Below are 23,110 nucleotides of genomic sequence, written 5' to 3'. Positions count from 1 at the left end.
TTTGCAAAATATCAGATTAGATATTTGCAGTACAGAGACAGTGAAGTGTTTCAGCTGAGTAACACAGTATATCATGAGTGATATAAATAATAATGGTTAAATGGTCACATCTGGAAATGTGTAAATGAGCTCTTATTTGCATTATTAGCCATTAATCAATACCTATGATAAGAGCATTAATATGGATCATTTGGCATTAAAGAGATCATTACCCCATTGTTAACATGGTTAGCAGCACAGAAAGAACAAAGCTATAGTAGGTCAGAATTGGTAAATGGTGGTGATATTTAGAAAACAACCCTGTACAAATAGTATTGTGCCTTTATGTCCATTATATTAACAGCAGATCAATACTTGGTTCAGTTACTCTAATAAAAATTAAATAAAAAAGTTACAAACATTATGCCTGCGTTGTTTTGAAATAAGAGTAAACAAGAAAAAATAAGAGAAAAAAACAAATCATGTGACTTTGTAAATTTGAAACAAAAGATGTTGTTTGTCAGTGTGACATTCCTTACAGCTCATGCAAAAAAGACTAAGGAGTCTCTACAAGCAGGTGAACTGGGGTTTTGTGCATCTATTTCCTGGATTAGGTACATTATATGGCCAAAAGTTTGTGCACATATGTGGGCCTTCCCCAAACTGCTGCCAGAGTTGGAAGCACACAATTATACGCAAAGGTCGATGAAGACATGGTTTACCTAGGGTTGTTTTGATAGAACGAGTGGTCTGCACAGAGCCCTGACCTCAGCCCAACTAAACACCTGTAGGATGAACTGGAACGCCGACGGCACCTCAGGCCTCCTCGCCCAAAATCAGTGCCTGACCTCACTAATGCTCTTATGGCCGAATGAACACAAATTCCCACGCCCACGCTTCAAACTCTAATGAAAAGCCTTGCCAGAAGAGTGGATTATTATAACAGCAAAGAGGGACTAAATCTGGAATGGGATGCTCAAAAAGCACATATCAGTGTTATGGTGAGGTGTCCAAACTTTTGGCCATATAGTGTATATTGGGTATTATCAAAATTCCAAACACACTGCTCTAAAAGCAAAGGAAAGCCTTGTTCAGGAAAACCCAGTAAGAGCGCTATATAATTTCTAAGAAGCTGACAGAGTACGAGGTTAAAAATTTTGCCTCATAGTGTCCTGTTGTACTTCAGTAAAGTTAATAAAGTGGAAAAGTCTCCCACCTAACGTCTACAGCGTCTTCCATGACAGTCATATCTGTCTTACACTTGGCAGAGGGGTTGATGGCCAGCTCAGCCGGTGGAATGACAAAGCTTTTGCTCAGCGGCAGCCACATTCCTTCTCCCAGAGTGTATGTGAACCTGAAACAAAGGAGATATACATCAGATTGTGTGACAAAAATAGATTAATAATTTGTCTGTAATTCAACACTGTACTACCTTATGAAAACTTGTGCTGGTAAATATCAAGGAGTTTAAAACACAGTTTGAAATGTCTTTTTAATGATTTATAATGCAAAAATCTCAGTTACTATCACAAGTAAAAGATAATGGCAACTGTAGAAAATGACAGCAATCAGCATAAACACCCACACATGGGGAAAATAAATATCTGGTGACCGTAGTTATGCCATATTATAAATCTTAAACTCTTCTGGTTAAATACTGCATTAGGCATCATGTCAGAAACAAATGTTTGTGCTTTCACTATGATCATTTTCCGAATTACATTCTGAAATGTATTCAGCTTAATATATTATACTCACTTTCAACTGCTTTATCATGATCAGGGTTGTAGTGTTAACATTTTATAGTTTTAAGAAATATTTCCTATACTTATTTATATATTTTAATATATAATACGTCTTATATATTAATCACCTTATATATATATATATATATATATATATATATATATATATATATATTCGGTTTACAGCACAGACTTAATAAGTCTTTGTAAGCTCATAACCAGCTCAGGATTAGAAAAGGTAAAATAAACATATCACGGCCTACATAGTCTTTTCATCCTCACATTGTACACAGACCACCTACACACTGTGAGCATCAGTGCAATCACACAATGCTGTCTTGTGTTTCCCACCTTCCAAAGTCTGCAACTGGAAAAATTACACGTTTACACTTATGTAAACAAAATGAAATAACTGTCTATAACACTCTTGGCTGTGTTTCACGCACAAAAGCCACTTTGTTATTTATGCTAAATAATGTCTACAATATATTGATGCAGCATCTGGAGACAGTCTTTACTTCAGGTGAACCCACTAGAGATGAATATTCTATAAAAGTACTAGAACATCAAGACCAATTTTGTCAGCAGCTTCTGATTCTTTTGTCAGCCAGAATCTACAGGAATAAGAGCCCAACTAAAATAGAAAGCATCATTTCTGACCGAGATATCAAGCTTGACAGGTTATACAAAAAAGAATGAATTTTGTTTAGTGGTGAAGATAACAAAATCTTTTCATTTTTATTTAGTTTAGCACTAAGTTGCTAATTAGTTTTTATTTTATTCTTTTAAAAAAAAGTCTTTAGGTCTGTTGATCATAGGTCTGTTGGCTGAATAACATCTAGTCAGATAGTTAATAACACAGTCTTAGATCATTACTAATTAATTTCCTTTATGCTGCTAAAATTGATATAAAACCAAAAAGGATGAAAAAAAAACATGATTTATATATCATCTTAATTTCATGGGCCCATGAAGCCTTAACAGTCAATGCCAACTTTAATTCCTCATTATAATCCACTCTATATGCAGTCAAATCAAAGCAACAACAACAACAATAATAATAATAATTAAAGCTGCGAGTAGCATTTTTTGGGGCCAAGCACCCAAACTCGGTGAGCCACACATTCATAGACATCCTGCAATTGTTGTCTAAGCAATCACAGGAAAGCAGAGCCATAATCTGTAGATCTGTAGTTTCACTCAGTGATCTGTAGTTTCACTCATGATGTGTATGTTTTGATCACTGTCAGTGGTGGAATTCTCTGACTGTAGGAGGAAAGGTCTAGATGAACAAATGGGCAGCAGGGTTGCATTGTTGCTGCAGCTGCCACTGCTGCAGTGACCTGTGGTCGTCTGTTGCTACTTTGACTTTGGTCATGATTGCTACTGCTCTGACCTATTTTTTTTTTCTTCTTGCAGTTTAAAAATTTCTAAGGTATTTATGTTTTTTCCTCACCAGTCTGGGCCTTTTTTGTCTACTTTGTGCAAGTTTAGACAGGTCTCTATATGATCTGAGCCAAATTTGGTGAAAATTGGACAAAACATTTTCTGCATGTTATTGTAACCTTTGACCAGTAAGAGGCACCGTCACAAAATCTGTTGTATAGCCTCAGGGCATGGTCCTGAAGATGCCTACCAAGATTTGTGTCAGTCTGTAAGGTCTTTGCTGAGATACAGCTTCAAATTCTGTTTGGCAGCTTCAATGTCAGATTTATTGGCACATTACAGGCAAATCATTTGGACTATCAACATTCTTTTGATAACTTTTGTCCAGGGTGGTCTGAATAGGATGTATGCCAAATTTGTTGTTGACTGGACATAATTTGTAGGAGGAGTAGCAGCAAAAAAACAGTTTTTGACAAAATCCAAGATGGTCGACAGGAAGTACACTTGAATTTCAGAACTTGGTTTGCATTCACTTCAGCATGCCCCAAGGAATTATAGGAAAAAAGAACTGTGAATGAGACTCTTCAAATAACATAAGGAAAAAATAAAAGTTGGCACACTCACGAAACGTCTTTGGTACATTCAGGGCATGGTCCTGAGAATACTCATCAAGTTTCGTGATGATACGTAGATGCATTACTGAGATACACCCTCACATCCTGTTTTGCATTTGTCAGCGCGTTACCCGAGAATGGTTTAAATATCAATATTCTTTGATAACTTTTGTTCAGACTGGTCTCAAGATGACGTGAGCCAAATTTGGTGAAGGTTGGACAAAATTTGTAGGAGGAGTAGCAAAAATGGCAGTTAGATGTAAGCATTTTTTAGCATGTTAATGTTACTTTTGACCAGTAGGTGACGCTGGCACTAATTTTGTTGCATAGTCTCAGGTCATGGTCCCTGCGTCAAGTTGTTGCTGAGATACAGCCTCACTTCTTGTTTGGCGGCTTCACTGTCAGAGTCGTTGGCCCATTACAGACAAACCGTTTGGAATATTCCAAATTCTTTTGTTACTTTTGCGAGGTCTGCTCTGAAGATGACGACTGCCAAATTTGGTAATGATTGGACAAAATTTGTAGGAGGAGTAGCAAAAGAAAAGTTTTTAACAAAATCCAAGATGGCAGAAAATCTAATTAGGCGGAAATTGATGTAATAGGGTGCGCTGAACTCATCTCGATCCAGGAAATCCAGAAATGCCTGGCTTTTGGACACACAGTTCAAAAATTTTGATCATAAACGTACTTCCAAATTATGCCCAAATTTGACCCAACGGTGGCGCTAGAGCTTTGGCAGCACTTGGCCCAAATTTAGTCAGAATGTTCCTTACACCATGCCCAATCAGTGTGCCAAATTTCACCAATTTCAACTTTTTACCAGACAGTTCTATGGGCTGCCATAGACACTCTAGCCAGAAGAAGAAGAAGAAGAAGAAGAAAAAATAGAATAACAACAGGGTGCCTACTCACCTTTAGTGTTTGGCCGCCTAATGATAATAATAACAATAATAATAATAGTAATAAATGTGTGGCCATTTATAACAACTTCATAAACAATTAACAGCAATTTTTTTTTAACACAACAGAACAAACAAGCCTTTGTTTCTGAAAGATTACAGAAGGATTTATCAGTGAGGTGTCTCTTCATAAACATGAGTAATTTGCACTGTTTTTTAAAATAACAAATTCCTTAATATTCCTAGAACATTAATAGTCACACAACAGAGCCAATATTTACTCATCCACAACACACTAGATGAAGCACAAAGAACTAATTACAAAAACATTTTAACGAATTGGTAACACTTTGTTGGAAGAGTACCTACATAGTGCCTTTATAACACATTCATAAGCATTGCATAATTATTTTATAAAGCAATACTGGAGAATTTTTGAAATGCCTAAGGTGATATTTAACATTTTATGCAACTTTGTCTATGCATAGAAGACAGAACAACCACAATCACTTACCATTATGAGCTGACTGATTGAGACATTCTGTTACTGTAAGCTTTTTTATCCATATCTTTCAAGTTATTAGCTTCTTTTTTACTAACAGAGCATTCATGACACTTTGTGAAAGTTGTAGAAGGTACATATAGTGCTTCATAAGTGTATTATAAATCTGATTAAGAGTGTTATAAATGTAAATGTGATAATCAGTATAGTTTGAGGGCATTAAAATCATTCACTGCCTGGCATATGAGCTTAAAAAATAAGAAGCTGTACTGGAATGAGACTCCATAATCATTTTTAACACAAATGAACTGAGCATTCAATTCCATGTTCGTATAAGCAGATAACGTATGTACACCTCAAAAAGGTAAGACTGTTTGCCAATACTTTATTACTGTATTGACCTCTTACAGAAACATGGAATTGAATGCTCAGTCAACCTGCAATACATAAATACAGTATGTTAATAAACAAAATGTAATAGTCATGCTATACTGTGCAGCCTGGACCCAAAATGAAAACATAAAATGTTGTATGTTATAACTTATCTACAAGGAAATGTAGTGTGTCCTGTAACAAGATAACAATATAAAGCATAAGGCAAATCAACAAAAAACAGCTTGTAAAGAACCAAAGAAAAGAAGTTGGAGTTTGCTATGAACCTCTCAGTGTCCAAACTTCATTTAAACAAGGCAGTGAATCACATTTGGCAGAGTTATAAAACACAGGTTAAGAAGAACGGACAAAGTTTGGCCAAGAAATCACACAGCACAAAAAAATGCATCAGTGAGTAAAATTACATCTGAGAGGATCCAAAAGCTTCAGAATATACACAGTGATCACAGGCAATTATGAAAGTAAAGGGTTACTTGTTAATAGATAATATCACATTCAGAAAGGGAGATGCAACATTTCAGTAAAAATCTGACTTTTTTAAATAGCTGTTACATACACTATTCGTCTGACTTTGCTAATAATTAAAATCCAACTGTATATATCAACTGGAAGATAATATTTTGTTAAATTTGGGCCACCACAAGCTGCCAGAACAGCTTCACCTCAGCCATGATTGTTCAAGTCTCTGGAATTGTACTGGAGGGATGAACCCCACACTTCAAAACGATAATTGAGAATTTGCTCAAATTAACAGTGGTCATGGGGTCAATTTCCAGTCAGTCACATAACAAACAGATATAAACACAGCTCGATCATCAGGAGCACATCCCCCATGCTCTACCTCCTGTGCTCACACCCTAGCTATCTATGGCTAACTATGCTCTCACCTTCTGCACCCTGGCTGCTTGTAGTAGTTGCATGAGTAGGACCTCATCAGTTCACTTTGCCTGGGTTTGCAGGAAGAAGTGAAGATTAAGTTAGCCTGTCATGATAACACCCTGACTCTGAACCATTTCATCGACCTGGCCATCTGTTTAGACAACCTGCTGCATGAATGGTCCAACAGCACGGGTGTATTAATCAGTGCCACCTGGATCCCTCGAGACCAGTGAAATTGGTAAAAGCATGAATCTTCAATGAAGAAAGACAGATGTGTTTGTGAGCAGGTCTAGGCCTGTACTCTGGCAGACCATTTATGTACAGACTGTGGCAATCACCTGAAAACTCACTAAACCAGTGGAACCGCTTACACAAGCTATACACAGATTCATTGTCTATTGCTGTTACACTGATTGCAAAGTAACACTAATTATGCAGACATAAATGAAAGGTATGAGTTTTATAATTCTGTAATTGTAGCCAAGTTCTCCAGATAAGGGGTGTTGCATTTTGCATTGGATTCAACACTACACAGACTGACAGAGGTATAGTCATTGACAAGGATATGTTAGATATGCAAATTTTCATCACTGCTGTTGGAACCCAAAGCCGTGACTCTGTGGATATCATCTCACCATCAGACTATCAGAAACAGGCTTCTGTCACAGATCCAACCTTGATGCTTTGTATTTACATTTCCTAATTCTGCTAGTGCTCCCATCTGGATGTAGTAGATATACATGCTTTACAACCAAAGGAAAACATACATGGTCTTTGCTGGCAGTAAGTAAGTAAGTACTTAAGGACGTAAGTTCATAAGTATGTACGTACGCAAGTAAGTACATAAGGAATTAAATACGTAAATAAATGTAAATACAAAAAAATATGAAGCAAACATAATTATGGCAGTTAGGCTTAGGAGACAGCCAGGGCCCATAAATCCTATTTCAAAAAACATCTGTATTTCTAATCCTAATTTGATATTTAATTTAACATCATTGACGTTAAGGAGCCTAGCCCAAATTAGACTGCGAAATGCAAAAGATTTCACCCTTATATCTTTTCTTTCTCAGACTGTTATAATTACAAACTGCTTAAAATCTGACAGATCAGTGATAACTTGTACAACTGAAAGATTGTAGCATATCACACTTATTATTGCATAGTTCACTGTATCTCGTTACAATAGCACCTGTCAAGGGTTGAGATATATTAGGCAGCAAGTGACCAGTCGGTTTTCGAAGTTGATGTGTTCGAAACAGGAAAAATGGGCAAGCATAATATATATATATAAGTTTTGTCTCCTCCCTTGTATTATCACTGGTTGTATCCCTCATGCGTCATTATCACTCACACCTGTTCTTAGTTTTCTCTTTGATTAGTTTGTGTATTTACACCCCCGTCTGTCTGGCACAAAGTATAGTTCAGCGCTTACCTGTGTGTCTTTACTAAGCCTTTTTTTTCTGTGTTCTGATTCCCTGGTTCTTGATGTTGTTTTGTTTCCTCGTTTACACTCTTTGTATTGCCTCTTTGTATTTGCATCGCCTGACCTCTACCTCTTTTCTGCTCATGAGCTTGATTCACGTTTAGGATTTGTCTGCCTTCCCCTCTAATAAAACTGCATCAGTCTCATCCATTTGCATTTAACTGCAGTTGCATCTGTCTCAACTCTCGGTTTGAGGTCTACACCTTGGATGCAGCAGGAAGGCAAGAGGGGAGTTACGCCAGGATGACCACGCCACAGTTTGACTCAGTCCAATTCCCCCAGTTGGCTTTCATGTATCCCCAGGACCCCTTTGATGGCTCTGAAGACCTAATGAAAGGACGATCAAGCCAAGCTCCAGCCAGAAGAGGCCGACGGGGTGGCCTCCACAGCTGAGCTCCAAAAAGAGCCAGACGAGGCGGCCTCCCCTGCAGAGCTCCCCCAAAGAGGGGAGGCACAAAGATGTTAGCAGCAGATCCTTTAACTCCTAAGTTATGAAGTGGGGCCTCCATTTATCAGACTTGTTTGTCTAGCACATCCCACAGATGCTTGATCGGATTGAGATCTGGGGAATTTGGAGGGCAAGTCAACACCTTGAACTCTGCCTTGTTCCTCAAACCATTCCTGAACAATTTTTGCAGTGTGGCAGGGTGCATTAACCTGCTGACATCTTTGACACCTTTCTATCATAGCTAGCATTAAGCTTGTTGGCAATTTGTGTTACAGTAGCTCTTTTGTGTGATCGGGCCAAACTGGATACCCTTCATTCCCCAGTGCGCATCAGTGAGCCTTGGGCGCCCATGATCCTATCGCCAGTTCACCGGTTGTCCTTCTTTGGCCCACTTTTGCTAGGTACTAACCACTGCATACCGGGAACACCCCCACGAGACCTGCCGATATGGAGATGCTCTGACCCAGTCGTCTAGCCATCACAATTTGACCCTTGTCAAAGTCTCACAGATGCGTATGCTTGCCCATTTTTCCTGTTTCCAACACATCACCTTTGAGAACTGACTGTTCACTTGCTGCCTAATATATCACACGCTTTGACAGATGCCGTTGTAACAAGATAATCAGTGTTATGCATTTCACCTGTTGTGGTTTTAATGTTATAGCTGATTGGTGTATAATCCCACTATCTGCTATCATCCAGTAGAGGAGGGGTTCTAACTGAATTGAACTGAACTAAATATACTAGGCTTTCAGGTGAACACTGTCACTTCATTGATCTTTAGAGAAGGTGTAGCCTCTGTAATGAGATTCTCAATATCAGACATACATTAATCATGCATCATGTGATAAACTGTAACAGAAAGGGCACTGAAACAATTAAAGCCACCATTTAACAGACTTTGCATTTTTGTATCAAAATTGTTTAATTTGCATTTAAGAAAATGCTGAGTTAGCATAATGAAAGGGCAAGGATAGGAATGACACTAAATGTCATATTAGGAATTAAATGACAACAAAAATAGGCATAAAAGCAAAGGCTTAATTATGTCCAATTATACTTTCCTGTTCTAACTTCTGTGGGTGATGAATATAACTCTGACTAACGCCTGCCTTTTAATATAGTGCATTAGATGCCTGTGCATGATTCTAATTTGGCAAATGTATTAAACTGGTATTATGCCACTGTCTTCATCTGAATGATGAAGAAAATGTTATTATACCTACACTGGTTTGTGGAACACTCCCTAATTAAGCACTACGCAACTTTTGGAACCATTAACAGTATGCAAGGTTTTATGTTATCCCTATATGCTATTTGAAAAACAAAGCATTATGGGAGATTACTTCACAATTACCAAAAGGGTAAAGTGTGGCATCATAGTGCTAAAAAAAGAATCCTTTATTACAAAAAAAAACAAAAAAAAAAAAATTAATTATGGGCTTTTTTACCATTTCAGTTCCAAATCAGTAATACACATAAATTATACTGAAGAACTAGGTAAAATTGAATATAAATATTTCGTACAAGCGTATCAAATATTGAAGTTTAAGTTTGCTTAGAAATAGAACAATTAATCATCTTTCCGGTCTTTGTGCATATATTCAGGTGAGATTTAGACTGGCAACTTCCTCAGGTGTAACAAAGTGCTTAATTACCAAAACACACATCTCCAATAAAGTGCCGTGAGCTAAAGCACTAAACCGAATCCAACTTTGCCCCCTTCTGAATGAAACACAATTTTTTATAAATAAACCCAAATTCATGTGTGTAAAAGCCATTTGTGCACATTAACAGTGATTAATTACATCTGTACTGTTAGGAATGAGATGTCTTTTCATACATACTCAAATCATTAAGCATAGTTACTAGATTATCCTTGATAAAAATTCCAAGACATGACTCTCACAGTCATCCTCCCCTATACTTTGGCTATTATACTGATTAATTTCTAAATTACAGCCATATAGTTGTTATGTTACATATGCCTGAACAAGAATGTCTTGTCTTATTTTCAACAGTGAGCTTCCTTCCGCTTGTTTACATGTACTCATAATTTATGGATAAAACATAAGTGGGCTCGAATGCCAAAAATGAACTAAAAAATATTATTTGGCACTGGCTAAGGTTGAGAAAATATGATAAAAGCTAATGGGGACAGATTTTATTAAATAAACGGTAACATGGAAAATGTGTGTAATCCATTCAGTGTGAGTTTGGCTGGTGGTCTTCTGATCTAATATCGCTCCTTTCCAGGGTACTTTACATGACAGAAGCTGGCTGATTAAACAAGAAGCCTGACATTTACATTTTAGCTTGTAAAATGTTAGGAAATGCATTAAGATGTGTGTGGTGGTCTGGGAAAACCCACTGGATGTGCCAGAATTCTGAGAAAAAAAAGGATGAAAATCTGTTTATCACCAAAGTGTGTTTTTCTGCTAAATAACTTAAACTTTTTTTGTTTTTACTGCCTCTCTTTCAGCTGTTCCCAATCAGGGCTTGGGACCAGCACTGACAGTGCACTGCCTTGTGCAGCCCTCAAGTGGCTGGGGTTGGTTGGTTGACCAGGAATCGAACCAGGATCATGGGGGTGAGAGCGCCACATGCTAGCCACTAGACCACCAGGGAACCACAGCTCTGTTTTAACAAAAGATATACATAACTTATAATTTGCCTTGGCCTTTTGCATGCAAACATCATGCTGTGTAAGGAACCAGTTGTCAGGGTTTTCCCTTCAGTGCCGAACACAGCATGCAGAGGCGCTCAGTGTGCATAACATCCCACAGTGCTTCGGCATGTGCGTCCACATTTTCATTTATGTTTACACTGCCACGTGTGTTTTGTTTTGGATCATGTCCTGTCTCCTCCACTGTACTGCCATTGGTTGTTTCCCTCACGTGTCCTTAGTGCCCACACCTGTTTTGGGTTTTACCTTTGATTAGTTGGTATATTTAAACCCCTGTGTGTCTTTGTCCCATGTGAAGTACCATTCAGTGTTTGCCGCCTGTTCATACTGATCCTTTGTTCCATTTTTTTGACTTCCTGTTTTTTGACTATGTTCTGTTTCCTAGCTCGCATATTTCAGATGATCATAGCTGTTAGGTGATCGCCTGACCTTGCCTGTGTACTGTTCACGTGTTTTGTTTCATGTTTTGGATTTGTCTGCCTGCCTCTCAATAAATTATGCTTTTACTGTATTTGCATCCATATCCACTCGCATTACTTGGCACTAGTTTAACAAACACAAACAGTCAGTCTGTCTAAATACGTCTAAAAACCTTGACCAACATTTTCATAGTTATGGGCCATAGCAAAAAAAGACATAAGCCTTAAGTCAGTTTTTAAGATAACATCTGTCAAAATTTTTTGCAGTGCTACTGTGCTGTCATGTCACCATTAAAACAGAGAAGAGCCCTTGCATAGTCTGTATAGACAACAGCAAATCAAGTTTAAAAATGATTATATGACCTAATAAAGCCGCTGATGAGGCTTCACTTAAATGTCGTGAGTGAGTTTTACCTCAGGTGATGATACAGACACTGATGTGGATAATGATGGTAATCTGATAAGTGAGAACTCATTTCCCATTGTAAACTTGTAAGCTAAAAAATTTTGGTATAAAATCTGGCAGTAATGTTTTCTTACAGTAAGTAGATTAGGTTAGAAACCTAGAGATACATGGTATATCATTCAGTGGAACTGGACTGAAATCTTGAAATGTGATTATCTCCTTATTCACTATTGGGGGTATCAGAGTTTAAAATGTTAGAACTTCACTGCTGCTTGAGACACATGCAAAAGGAAAACATACTTCAGTTCAGGAAAACCTGTAATTTGCAGAACTGTTTAGCAGAAAATGTCACAATGTGCAGGGTTTCCCCATGCTACCACATATGTAAAAACTTCACAGAATGTGATACATACAATTAAATAATAACTGTGTTGTAATTATGTTACAGTTATGGTTTTAAGGAATGGTTAATGGTTTTACTGCTTGTAAAAACTGCACTAAAATAATGAGACAAGCTATTTGAAGTGTGATGTCTTCAAGTGTCAGTAAATTGTAACAATGAATAATCTTTTTTAAAAAACCCTCAGATTGTAGCCTTGAATATCACCGTTCACACAAATATCCAATAAAGAGAATACAGGCAGCTGTGCTAAGGGCTGTCAGTGTTCTTACCTGAAGATGCGATCTGATGGCTGCTCCCCCATCACCAAGTCAAAACCACGCTGGAAAATGGTGTATGGCCAAGGACTGGGAACAAAACAGAATCAGACTGCTGTGTGATTTTTCCATTTCTCATAAATCATCCCTAGCTTCACTGTAGAATTTGACATAGGAACTCTTTAAAATTGTAACTACTCAATAACAGCACTGAACGTGTTCATTAAACCTATGCATGCACGTTACAGAATGCTGAAAGTTTTTTGTGTGTTTTTGTTCTTTTTTTTTTTACTGAAAATCTCATTTTTTAACCACTTCACAGACTTCATTTTATAAAAAAAAAAAAGTATAGTTTTGGCAGGTCATTTTAGGACATCTACTTTGTGCATGACACAGGTAATTGTTCCAACAATTTTTTACAAGAGATTGTTTCCCTTTTAATTGACTATATCACAATTCCAGTGGTGAGTCAGAAGTTTACATACACTAAGTTAACTGTGCCTTTAAACAGCTTGGAAAATTCCAGAAAATTATGTCAAGCCTTTAAGCAATTAGCTTCTGATAGGCTAATTGGCTAACTGGAGTCAATTGGAGGTGTACCAGTGAATGTATTTTAAGGCCTATCTCAGTGTCTCTTGGGAAAATCAAAAGAAATCAGCCAAGACCTCAGAAAAAAAATTGTGGACTTCAACATGTCTGGTTTATCCTTTGGAGCAAGTTCCAAACGTCTGAAGGCACCACATTCATCTGTACAAACAATAGTGTGCAAGTATAAACACCATGGGACAACGCAGCCATCATACCGCTCAGGAGGGAGATGCATTCTATCTCCTAGAGATGAACGTGATTTGGCACGAAAAGTGCAAATCAACCAGAACAACAGAAAAGGATCTATATATCTATATATCTATACAAGTCCTATATTGACATAACCTGAAAGGCTGCTCAGCAAGGAAGAAATGGAAGTGGCAGCATCATGTTGTGGGGCTGCTTTGCTGCAGGAGGGACTGGTGCACTTCACAAAATAGATGAAGGAAAATTAGGTAGATACAGTGAACCAACATCTCAAGACATCAGCCAGGAACTTAAAGCTTGGAAAGTTTTCTATGATTAAATGTCAGGAATTGTGAAAAACTGAGTTTAAATGTATTTGGCTAAGGTGTATGTAGAATTCTGACTTCAACTATTCTTACACACAAACACAGACTACTCATTTTATGGCACTTCATCATTTAACAGAATGTTCAATGAAAATGTGTACTCAGACGCATCAGCTGACTCATGCACGCACACTGAAATTTCTGTATTGCAAAACTTTTAAGAGCATACCATTTCATTAGCAGAAAGCTGAGTGTGAAGGTAATGTTTTGCTACACACAAAAAAACCCCACAATTGACTTACAATCCTTGTGAGGCCCTCCCACTGACATAATTATTAATGCAGCTATGCTTACATCTAAACCTAACTCTAACCTTAAGCTGGTTAGGATCTTTTGTTTGTTTGTTTTTTCAAATAAAAGAATGTCCCATCAAGGTCAAAACTGTCACATATTCCTATCCTTGTCTGGACATTTGGTCACCAAAACACCTTTCTGATAGATACTGTTACTGAGGCACCTTTCCCTGCCTGGCATGTAGTCATGAGTGGAGTGATGCAGATATTTAGGAAGTGATAGAGCTAAATGTGGTGGCAGCTGGAGGGTCAGAGACAGAGAAGAGCAGACAAGGAGACAATGACTCTCAAAGAAAGCTGTCAGAATCAGCAGAGGCTGCCTCTTGATGCCAAAGCTCTGTTTTTTAAATATTAAATTATCCTCTAGTACTTGACATATAGAACAATTTTTGGGAGCACAATGATTTTTGCCCAAATGCTATCACAAATGCCATTTGAGTAAACCCTTTATCAGTGAAATGGCTATGAACATATGAAGTTCAGCAAAGGAAATATTTAGGTTCTTTTAAATTTTTAAATAGCTTTTTTCCCCCTCATCGGATTTCTTTTTGCCTCCCTGAGGTGTTAGGTCCAATTAAATAATCTTCACACCTTCTCAGCATGCCTCCCAGCACACAAACCCCTCACCGTCATGAGCTATGCACTTCCCTGCTGCCTATCTTCCCAATTGTTCCAATCAGATTTCTAATTAACAGATCCATCTCACCAACCATCATCACTCCCATCTCACTTCCAATTAAAACGCCAAGGTTTTCCACACCTCTGAGTATTAAACACTCCAGAACAGCAGCCCAAAATCCTGACAAGTACATGTGAAACACTGTTTGGCAAGAAATAAACTCTAATTAACTTCATATGTATTAAATGCTTCTCTTTAGAGGATTCTGGATTTTAGAGGATTTTGTTTTTGTCTGTGTAAATGATTTCAGAATTTTAGCTATTTTAGCTCAGTTTTCTGATTTTTTTGTGATCACTTTGTAATGTTACAGTATTGCTAGCAAATCTGACTTAGGAACAGGATGCCATCTGTTTATTGGCTTGTAAGACTCTCATCCTGAAGACCTTGACCTGTTACCTAACTGTTATCTTTTTTTTCTTTTTTCTTTTTTTTAGCATATCTAAGGTGACTTGTAATGAGTTGAAAGTGAGGGAATTTAAAGTGATATCAAACAAGCACACTATCTAAATCCCTTTTATACCTAACTATCTACATAATGGCCCACGGGTTATTTAGCAGAGCAGTTCATTTTGTCCTTTTAAATTGTGCATAAATAACACAGAAAAATGAAGCAAAAGAGAGAAAGATGAGAGAGACAGTGTACAGAATAGTATACAAAATTAATGAAATGATTCACAATTAACTTTAAAAGTCATAACTGGGGCTGTATTTAATGTAAATTTTCCCCCCATTTTCTCCTCAATTTGGTCTCCTTCCCATTCCCAGCTTTCCCCATCATACAACAACTGCCAGGTGGGGAGGCTGAAGGCTAACACATGCTTCCTTTGAGACACGTGAAGCCAGCCAATCACATCTTTTTAGACTACTTCTAATGCTGTGTAACACACTTTGAGGAAAGCGCTATCTAACCTCTTTTAACCTCTGCGGCATCTTTAGGATTCAGGAACTCATGATCTCCTGAAGTTAGGATGAATGCTCTTCTGCTACACCACTTGAGATGCCAACGTTAATGTTTCTATGAGGTTGTTCATCCTTTACTGACCATCATGTATAAGGTACAGCAGAATAAAATGAGATGTGGTTAAATTCAGCTTACTCACCCCTGATTTGGTCCCCATTCATTGCGAATACAGAGATGCTTGTGAACAGGGTCTTTCATATACCCATCAAAACACTGGCATTCACCTGTAAATGAATATGAAATGCATATTTAAACTGGGCTCCCAGCAGGTGAAATGCACAACTTAATATATCAGTTAATATGGACAGAGTTACTAATGCAACACTCTATAATTGCAGTGTGACCCCACAGGAAAGCAGGCGAGATGGAAATGGAGGTTTTAGCATGATTTCACCTAAATCTCACAAAGCCTTGTGCCACATAAATGACCTGTGTAACATGTCATTAACAATGCACGTGGCCATTCACCCTGGGTCAGGATTAGTTTGGGAGAAGCAGACATGCTGCACTCGTTACTAGCTTTGCGGATAGAATCCTTAGCACAAAATATTTCTGATGTTCACCTAGTGTAAACTCTGAATATCCTATATTCTACTGAAGTCCCTGCTGCATTCATTAAAGTGTCTGATTGCTTGTCCAGGCTGCTCAAGGACAGACATCAGAGCTACAGTCAGCTTTGATTATTTGTAGAGAAACCTGACTATAAAATTTCGCAATTACTCTTGCAGCTCATATTATTATTTTTTGTTGTTTGAAGGGATCAAAATAAAAGACTAACTTTAATATGTGTGTGTTATTCTGTAGTTCAGGACTTGTTCTGCCTTGTCTAGCCTGTCAAAAGCTAGCTAATTATCCTATCTGTGCTAGAAAAGGAAATAAAAACAATGTGTCCTATAAAACATGATATAATGACCTAATCAACCATATACAATTTTAAAGTGCCACAATGTCAAGTGATGTTTTCTCTGATTGTACTATTACTGTAACTTCCAAACTTTATGCATTTTGCATAGGTGCTCTGCAATTTAACATTGGATTATGCTAGTACAAGTTATCACACAAAAATATGCCAAAAGAGCAGTCTTTTTCTCCCCAATAAAATCAGAGATTAGCCAATCAAAAATTAAATTTGGAGTGATTTGTGCAGGTGACTTGAACTCTCTAATATTAACTCACATCATCTGGAAGCCCCGCCCCCTTTCCCTGTCTTACATGCTTTCAACTTGTGGGGCGTCCATGCTCTCTGTCATGGTAAATGGAGAATGTCTTAAGTTAATTAATGTGAAATAAAATCTGTCACTGTATATTCAATTTAGCTAACAATAGATGAGTATACTGTATATTTAACATCAGTTTGTATTATGTATTATGGATGCCACTGAAAAAAAAGGCAGAAAAATATTATTAAATAGGCCTACAACAAAGTAACAAATTTAACATTTTACAAATATCGTTAATAGTGAGGATAATTAGAAGGTGATTAAATATGCTCAGTTTTTTTTTTCTGTGCTGATCAGTGCTCAGATGCATTCAAACACTTTGAGCAACAGACCAACAGAAAAATGTCAGCCATGTGGGCATTAGACCACTGACTTGTAAAAGGATTATATTGGAAATATACTGTTAAAGTTTACTGCACATTACTGGGGAATCACCTACAAATCAACCATCCAGTTGACTTTAAGTGATTGCCGCTGCCAGCATGCAGCTCCCGACTGCACCGCTTATAATATTATTACTCCCTGCACCTGAAATGGTGGAAATGCTTGTTTTTCTTCTTTTTAAGGGTATCAGTTCTGGACAATTAAATTATTTATCACAATTTTTTTAATGATAAATCACAAGCAGAGGAAAATAAATATATTTTTCTCAACTGTGTTAGTGTGATTCACTGGAATTTGTTGAAACACTACATCATGAAAGTACTATTTCCTACAATCCTCCAGGCATGCACTTTCGTAAGCATGACCTTTTCAGAAAGCTTACAGTATTCTGCAAGAAAAATTTAACAAGCCTACACTACTCCAAAAACATGCATTTAAATGTCCTAAAAGTGGCTTTAGTGTGCAGTACTACAGCAAAAGTGTGCACTGTTGTGATGCTATGAAGTGTTCTGTGGACGGTCTGTGAGCGCTGCTGTTGTATTTGATGTATACAGGGCATATCCCCCCCATCAGATTGTTAAGCAGCGCTGCAGATGTGTCAGACCCTCCCAGTCACTCTTGCTGACACTAATGTGTTTTGTTAGGTCACAGTGTAAGCATGTCATTTGTGATTTGTTTGTACAGGACTGATAAGGATGCACTCTGAATCGTGGCATGACCAAATAACTGGTATTTCGAATGTGTGATATTTCAAATACCAAAGAGTGAAGAAAGCAGTAGCATTTTACCCTCTATTTTCAATTCTCTTTACAACATGAATTATTTGTAAATTGATATATTTTTATAGCAATTTTTAAAGGAAAAAGTATAACTTCACATTTGAACTTTTTTACTGAAAATTGTTTGGCTGTGATAAAATTTGTATTTATATTTATTTATCATTTTACTGCTGCAAGTAATGTCCACTATGTTTTGAGGCATGTGGTTTGATCATCATGTACAAAAATATCTGATCTAGTTCTACTTGTAACCATACATGCAACCATGCTTCATAGACAAGCATAATGACCGCTTCCTGTTCTCTCTGCTCTACCAGGTCGTTCGATATTGCAAAAGTATCAACATTACTAGCAAAAAAAAAATCATAGCAGGCAGAGCAAAAAAACATTTTACCACAAAAACCCTAGGCGCTGCTTAATTCTAACATAAATAATAAGATGTGTGCTGCTTGAACTGTTATTTAACTGCAGTATGCGTATATAAGCTTAAGTTTAAATAAGCCATTATATAAAGTAATAAGTACAGGTCAGATCTTCTTTCCAGTTTATGTTGATAATAATTTTGATAACTTGTGACACAGCTGTAGTAAAAAATATTTACTGTAGATTAACTGACAGTTTTGTAAATCTGAGCATCAGTACACAAACTTACACCAAAAAAAAAAAACTTTACATCATACCACAATGCAGCTGAAATCTCAAATTTGATTTTTCAGAAGTGAGCATTATTTTTGTATAACTACACGGGTTGGACAGTAGTTCCAGCTGTAATATGAACGATACATTAATATTAACGCGCTGGTTTTAATACGTTGTTGTTTCTATGGCAGTTGCTCATACACACAGTCTTGCATGGCAGACACTCCACATAATCAAAGACTAATAATAAGCAGATTTAAAAAGAGACTAGGAAACATTTATGGAAGTAGTCCAGTGTCAGGGCTTTGTAAGAGTTATGGTGGTTTGTAAAGTTTCCCAGCACTGTAAAGTCTTCAAAACAAACAAGTTTACAATTTCCAGTTTCTCAGTGTTGTTTGAGAGAGAGAGAGAGATAGAGAGAGACAGAGAGGGAGATGCTGGTGAAGGAATGACTGTTTCACATCACCCAGCATGGATTATTTTTGTATAACTGTATGGTCAGTAGTATGATATTTCTTGTACACATTATATGGTAAAAAGTTTGTGGACACCTGACCATCATTCATTTCATATTTAGATTCCCTTTTGCTGTTATAATAACTTCCACTCTTCTGGGAAGGCTTTCCATTAGATTTTGGAGTGTGGCTGTGGGAATTTCTACTCATTCAGCCACAAGAGCATTAGTGAGGTCAGGCACTGATGTTGAGTGAGGACCCTTGGGGTGCAGTCAGCGTTCCAGTTCGTCCCAAAGGTCTTCAGTGGGTTTGAAATCAGGGATCTGTGCAGGCCACTCAAGTTCTTCCACACCAACCATAGCAAACCATGTCTTCATGGACCTTGCTTTTTGCACAGAGGCATTGTCATGCTGGAACATGTTTGGGCCTCATTCTTGACAACTGTGTGCTTCCAACTTTGTGGCAATAGCTTGGAGAAGAATACATATACATATGGGCGTGATAGTCAGGTGTCCACAATTAAAATTAAAAAAATTAAAATCTAAAATTTATTTATTTAAATTAAAAGTGTAGCCTACTTTACTATAAAATATTAAATGGGGACACACAAGACAAAAAAGCACATCGCATGTTTTTGCATACAGTTCACCGATTTCAATTTCTCCCACTCATATCCAGCCAGAATTTCTTTGGTAGAAAGTTGACTAACTGATCACGTAATACTGTCAAGTTTCATGCTTTTTTTTTAGTTCTGATGGTGTTAGTCCATTGGCACACTAGATTTTTACCATGCTATTTAATCTGTCAGGTATTCTTTTTCTTTCGGATGTGCACCATCCAAAGAGACCACAGTTTCACGTTCTGGTTTTCTATTGGCTCACAAGACTGCGGTTCTTGAGTTCACCAAGATCAAGTCAGTGCAAATCAAAAGAAGCACATGCATCTTTCATGATCCAAGTCCTTTTCCCTTTCAGTGAACTGGTTATTCCGGCAGACAAATTTTATGTGTTCAGTTTCACCATTGCTTTAGCTGAAAAAGTAGAAAAGCATAATTTTCGTCTCTCTCCCATATGACCGTAGAAAGTGGTAGCAAAGCTGTAAATGTTACAACTAATCCGTGGATGTTGGCAAGTCTGAATGTACTAATCTAATTCACTTTTACACTTAATGTAGTGAATACGTTTCTCAGGTTGTTTTCATAGATTTTCAGCCTCATGATGATCCTTTACTGGTTTCCTTTAGTGGTCGTCATGTTGACTTAAAATCAAATGCAAAATAACACATCTTTGTATTAGTTGATGACGCGGATACACACATAGATGATCGAGAAAAAATGGTATTAAAAAACTGTATAAACTTGTCATTGTTACCATTCAAAAATAAAGATCTAAAAATGACTCAGATTAAAAAAAAAGTCTGTGGTGGTCATGCCCACAGATTTGACTTTGCACATGCTTCTATGCAAAGCATTCTTCACCAGTTAAAGTGTGTGGACATCTAAAGTATGGTATGTTTTGTGTCAAAATTTTGAAATTTTCAATATTTTGTACATTTTAAAGTTAAATGCATCAATCTGGTACACTTTGAGGGCAGAATTAAGAGGCTAGATCTATGAAGAACTTTGTGCTATTGTAAACAATTTTGTGCTCTATTAGTAATTTAAAAACAAAAAAATTTATAAATGCATTTGTTGTATAGATATGCATGGTCATGACATTGCAAAAAAGTCACACCCCCAAAGCATGGTAAATGAGTTTAACATGGTTCACAAATGGCCAAGACACAAAATCGACTAGAGTACACATTTGAGCCATCAAAAAAATGAAGCAAAAGTGGTTACCTGTGTTGAACTTTGGTTTATTTTTTAGAAAATTAAAAAATATACTGGATGAGGTGGACGGACATGGTATTGATCAACTCTCCCTAATCCGTATTGGCAAACTTTGCACCCTGAATTTGGACATTTAATTTTCCTGGGCTTTGAGAATAACAGTTCTAATGCCCTTTTGTAGTTGAATTCCTCTGGGCTCGGCCCACTGATGGAGACCCTCAGGCAGGCAGCCAGGTGCTCTCCTTGCAGCCTGTTATGAATGTCTGATTTGACCTGAAAATGAAGGTAACTACAATTAGCCAAATAAATGAAAATAAAAGGTGCATTTGGAGCACACTCTTTGTACTCTTCTTTTAATTAAGAAGAATATGCAGTTCATCGTGTAAGTACATGTTTGCCACACATCTCGGCAACTTCAATCATGCTGCCATGCCCTCTGTCCTTACTCTATTCACTGTGGAAAAGTCTCTCTCACAGTTGATGTTTGACACTGGAATGACAAGTGCAACTGCAAAATAAAAAGGTTGCTGCTCATGAGTCCTTCTGACTATGCACATAACCAAGGTATCTTTAGAAAGCTGACACTGGAAAATTTACTGTTCAAGACTCAGAATTACTCAGAATGTTATTAATAGCTACAATTAGCATCAAGCTACAAATGACTCAAAACTCACTTTAAAATGCCAAAGAGTGTTTGTAATAACTTCCAATTGCAATCTAATGGGGATTTTGATCATATAATAAAGTAGAAATATATTATTTGTAGCATTGTATATTAGGCTAAATGCTACACCTGCTTAGCATTTCTCATATAAGTATCCTTTATTCTTAAAAAAATATCCCAAATCTCATGAAAATCACATACAAACCATATATCATCGTAATCATACGTTTATTGGCTTCATGTATCATCTGTAGAAACGTTTCTATCCATTAACTATGTACGCAGACAGAATGCAGAAGTTTACATGGGATATTCGTCATGAGGAAGGTGGGAGTTATGAACACGCAATATGACTGATGGATCTGTAGCGAATCATCTGTCTGTGAGTCCTAATCATCTATCCCGGTATCTATACAGAGGGAGAGCATTATAGGAGAGGTTAATGTTGCTTACCTCAAACGATGTTGTGTCCTCAAAATGCCTTGGTGTCTCGGATGCAGGGGAGGGGAGCGGTGTGACTGACCGGGGGGGGGAGGGTCTGACTGACTTGGAGTGAGAGATACTTTGTCGAAGCAGCGGAGCAAAACAGAGATCTTTTATGTCGTTATGAGAAGTGTAAAAATATTTTCAGCTCATTATGAGACTGTGGCAGGCCTCCACAGTCTAGGTCATTAATGGGAAACACTGGGTTCTGTGATTAAACGTTAATGGGTAGATGATCATTTCCAATGTGCCTGACTGGACTCCAGACTGTAGGTCTTAATGGACAGGTTCTAAATCATGCTGAAAATAACCTTAAAGAAAAGCTCTTAACTGAGTTTAAGAAAGCTACAAAGCAGAATGCAAATATATCCTATAAATATTTAAAGCCTGAAATCCAACAACCACGTGGTAAGATCCAGCCTACACAAGGAGACATCCTGACTGCTGAGTGAGATATAACCTTATCCTGTTCTCACACCTTCAGTTTAAACCGGCACACATTCTTTATAGATCTGTGAAGTGCCTACATGTGATAAAAAATTCTGAAAAATAATAACTCACATTTAGTTTCATTTTCTCCTTCCAGAGGCTCATGAAGGAGGCTATGAATGCGTTTCTTTGACATGTTGTTAACAGAGGCCATTCGTCTCCAGTTTCATTTAGCTGCATTTATATTCACAAATGTGCTCATGCCAGAAAAGGAACTAAAGAAAGTAAAACATACAGTGAAAACTGTAGTCTGAAAAACAGTGAGCATGCAGCTACATGACTGCATTGCTCCCTCCCTCACAGATAATCATAATGTTTTGATTGTTTCATCATTTGCTTGACAATTTATTTCAAATTTGCCACAGAAACCGCTATAAACTCATATAATGTCAGCTATCCAGTGCCTATTTTATAATACATAAAGTACAGAACTCCTCGGAGATTTCTAGTGAGACAAAAAATAAAATGTGAGAAAAGCCTAGGCCATTTTCTTTTGAAGATCTCGTCCCTTCATTTTGCTTTTCTAGAAAAATGGCATCTGTGATCTAATGGAGCCTCTCCATTTCAGCATTTT

At 37.3% G+C, this 23,110-nt stretch overlaps 1 protein-coding gene across 6 annotated transcripts in view; it reads right to left on the bottom strand.

The window, feature by feature from the left end:
- Positions 1-23,110, bottom strand: part of astn1 (astrotactin 1) — a 281,516-nt gene that overhangs the window by 156,403 nt on the left and 102,003 nt on the right. For all 6 annotated transcript variants that reach the window (XM_053233344.1, XM_053233343.1, XM_053233345.1 and 3 more), the window contains 3 exons: positions 15,732-15,816; positions 12,515-12,589; positions 1,196-1,333 (listed from right to left, as the gene is read on the bottom strand). In XM_053233344.1, coding sequence (XP_053089319.1) covers positions 1,196-1,333; positions 12,515-12,589; positions 15,732-15,816 — 298 coding nt within the window. The remainder of the gene's footprint in view (positions 1-1,195; positions 1,334-12,514; positions 12,590-15,731; positions 15,817-23,110) is intronic.

The sequence above is a fragment of the Pangasianodon hypophthalmus genome, chromosome 4, assembly GCF_027358585.1.
Source record: "Pangasianodon hypophthalmus isolate fPanHyp1 chromosome 4, fPanHyp1.pri, whole genome shotgun sequence".
In the NCBI taxonomy this organism is placed as follows: domain Eukaryota; kingdom Metazoa; phylum Chordata; class Actinopteri; order Siluriformes; family Pangasiidae; genus Pangasianodon; species Pangasianodon hypophthalmus.
Note: the sequence above shows the minus strand (reverse complement) of the source record. Positions and strands in the feature narration are given on the sequence as shown.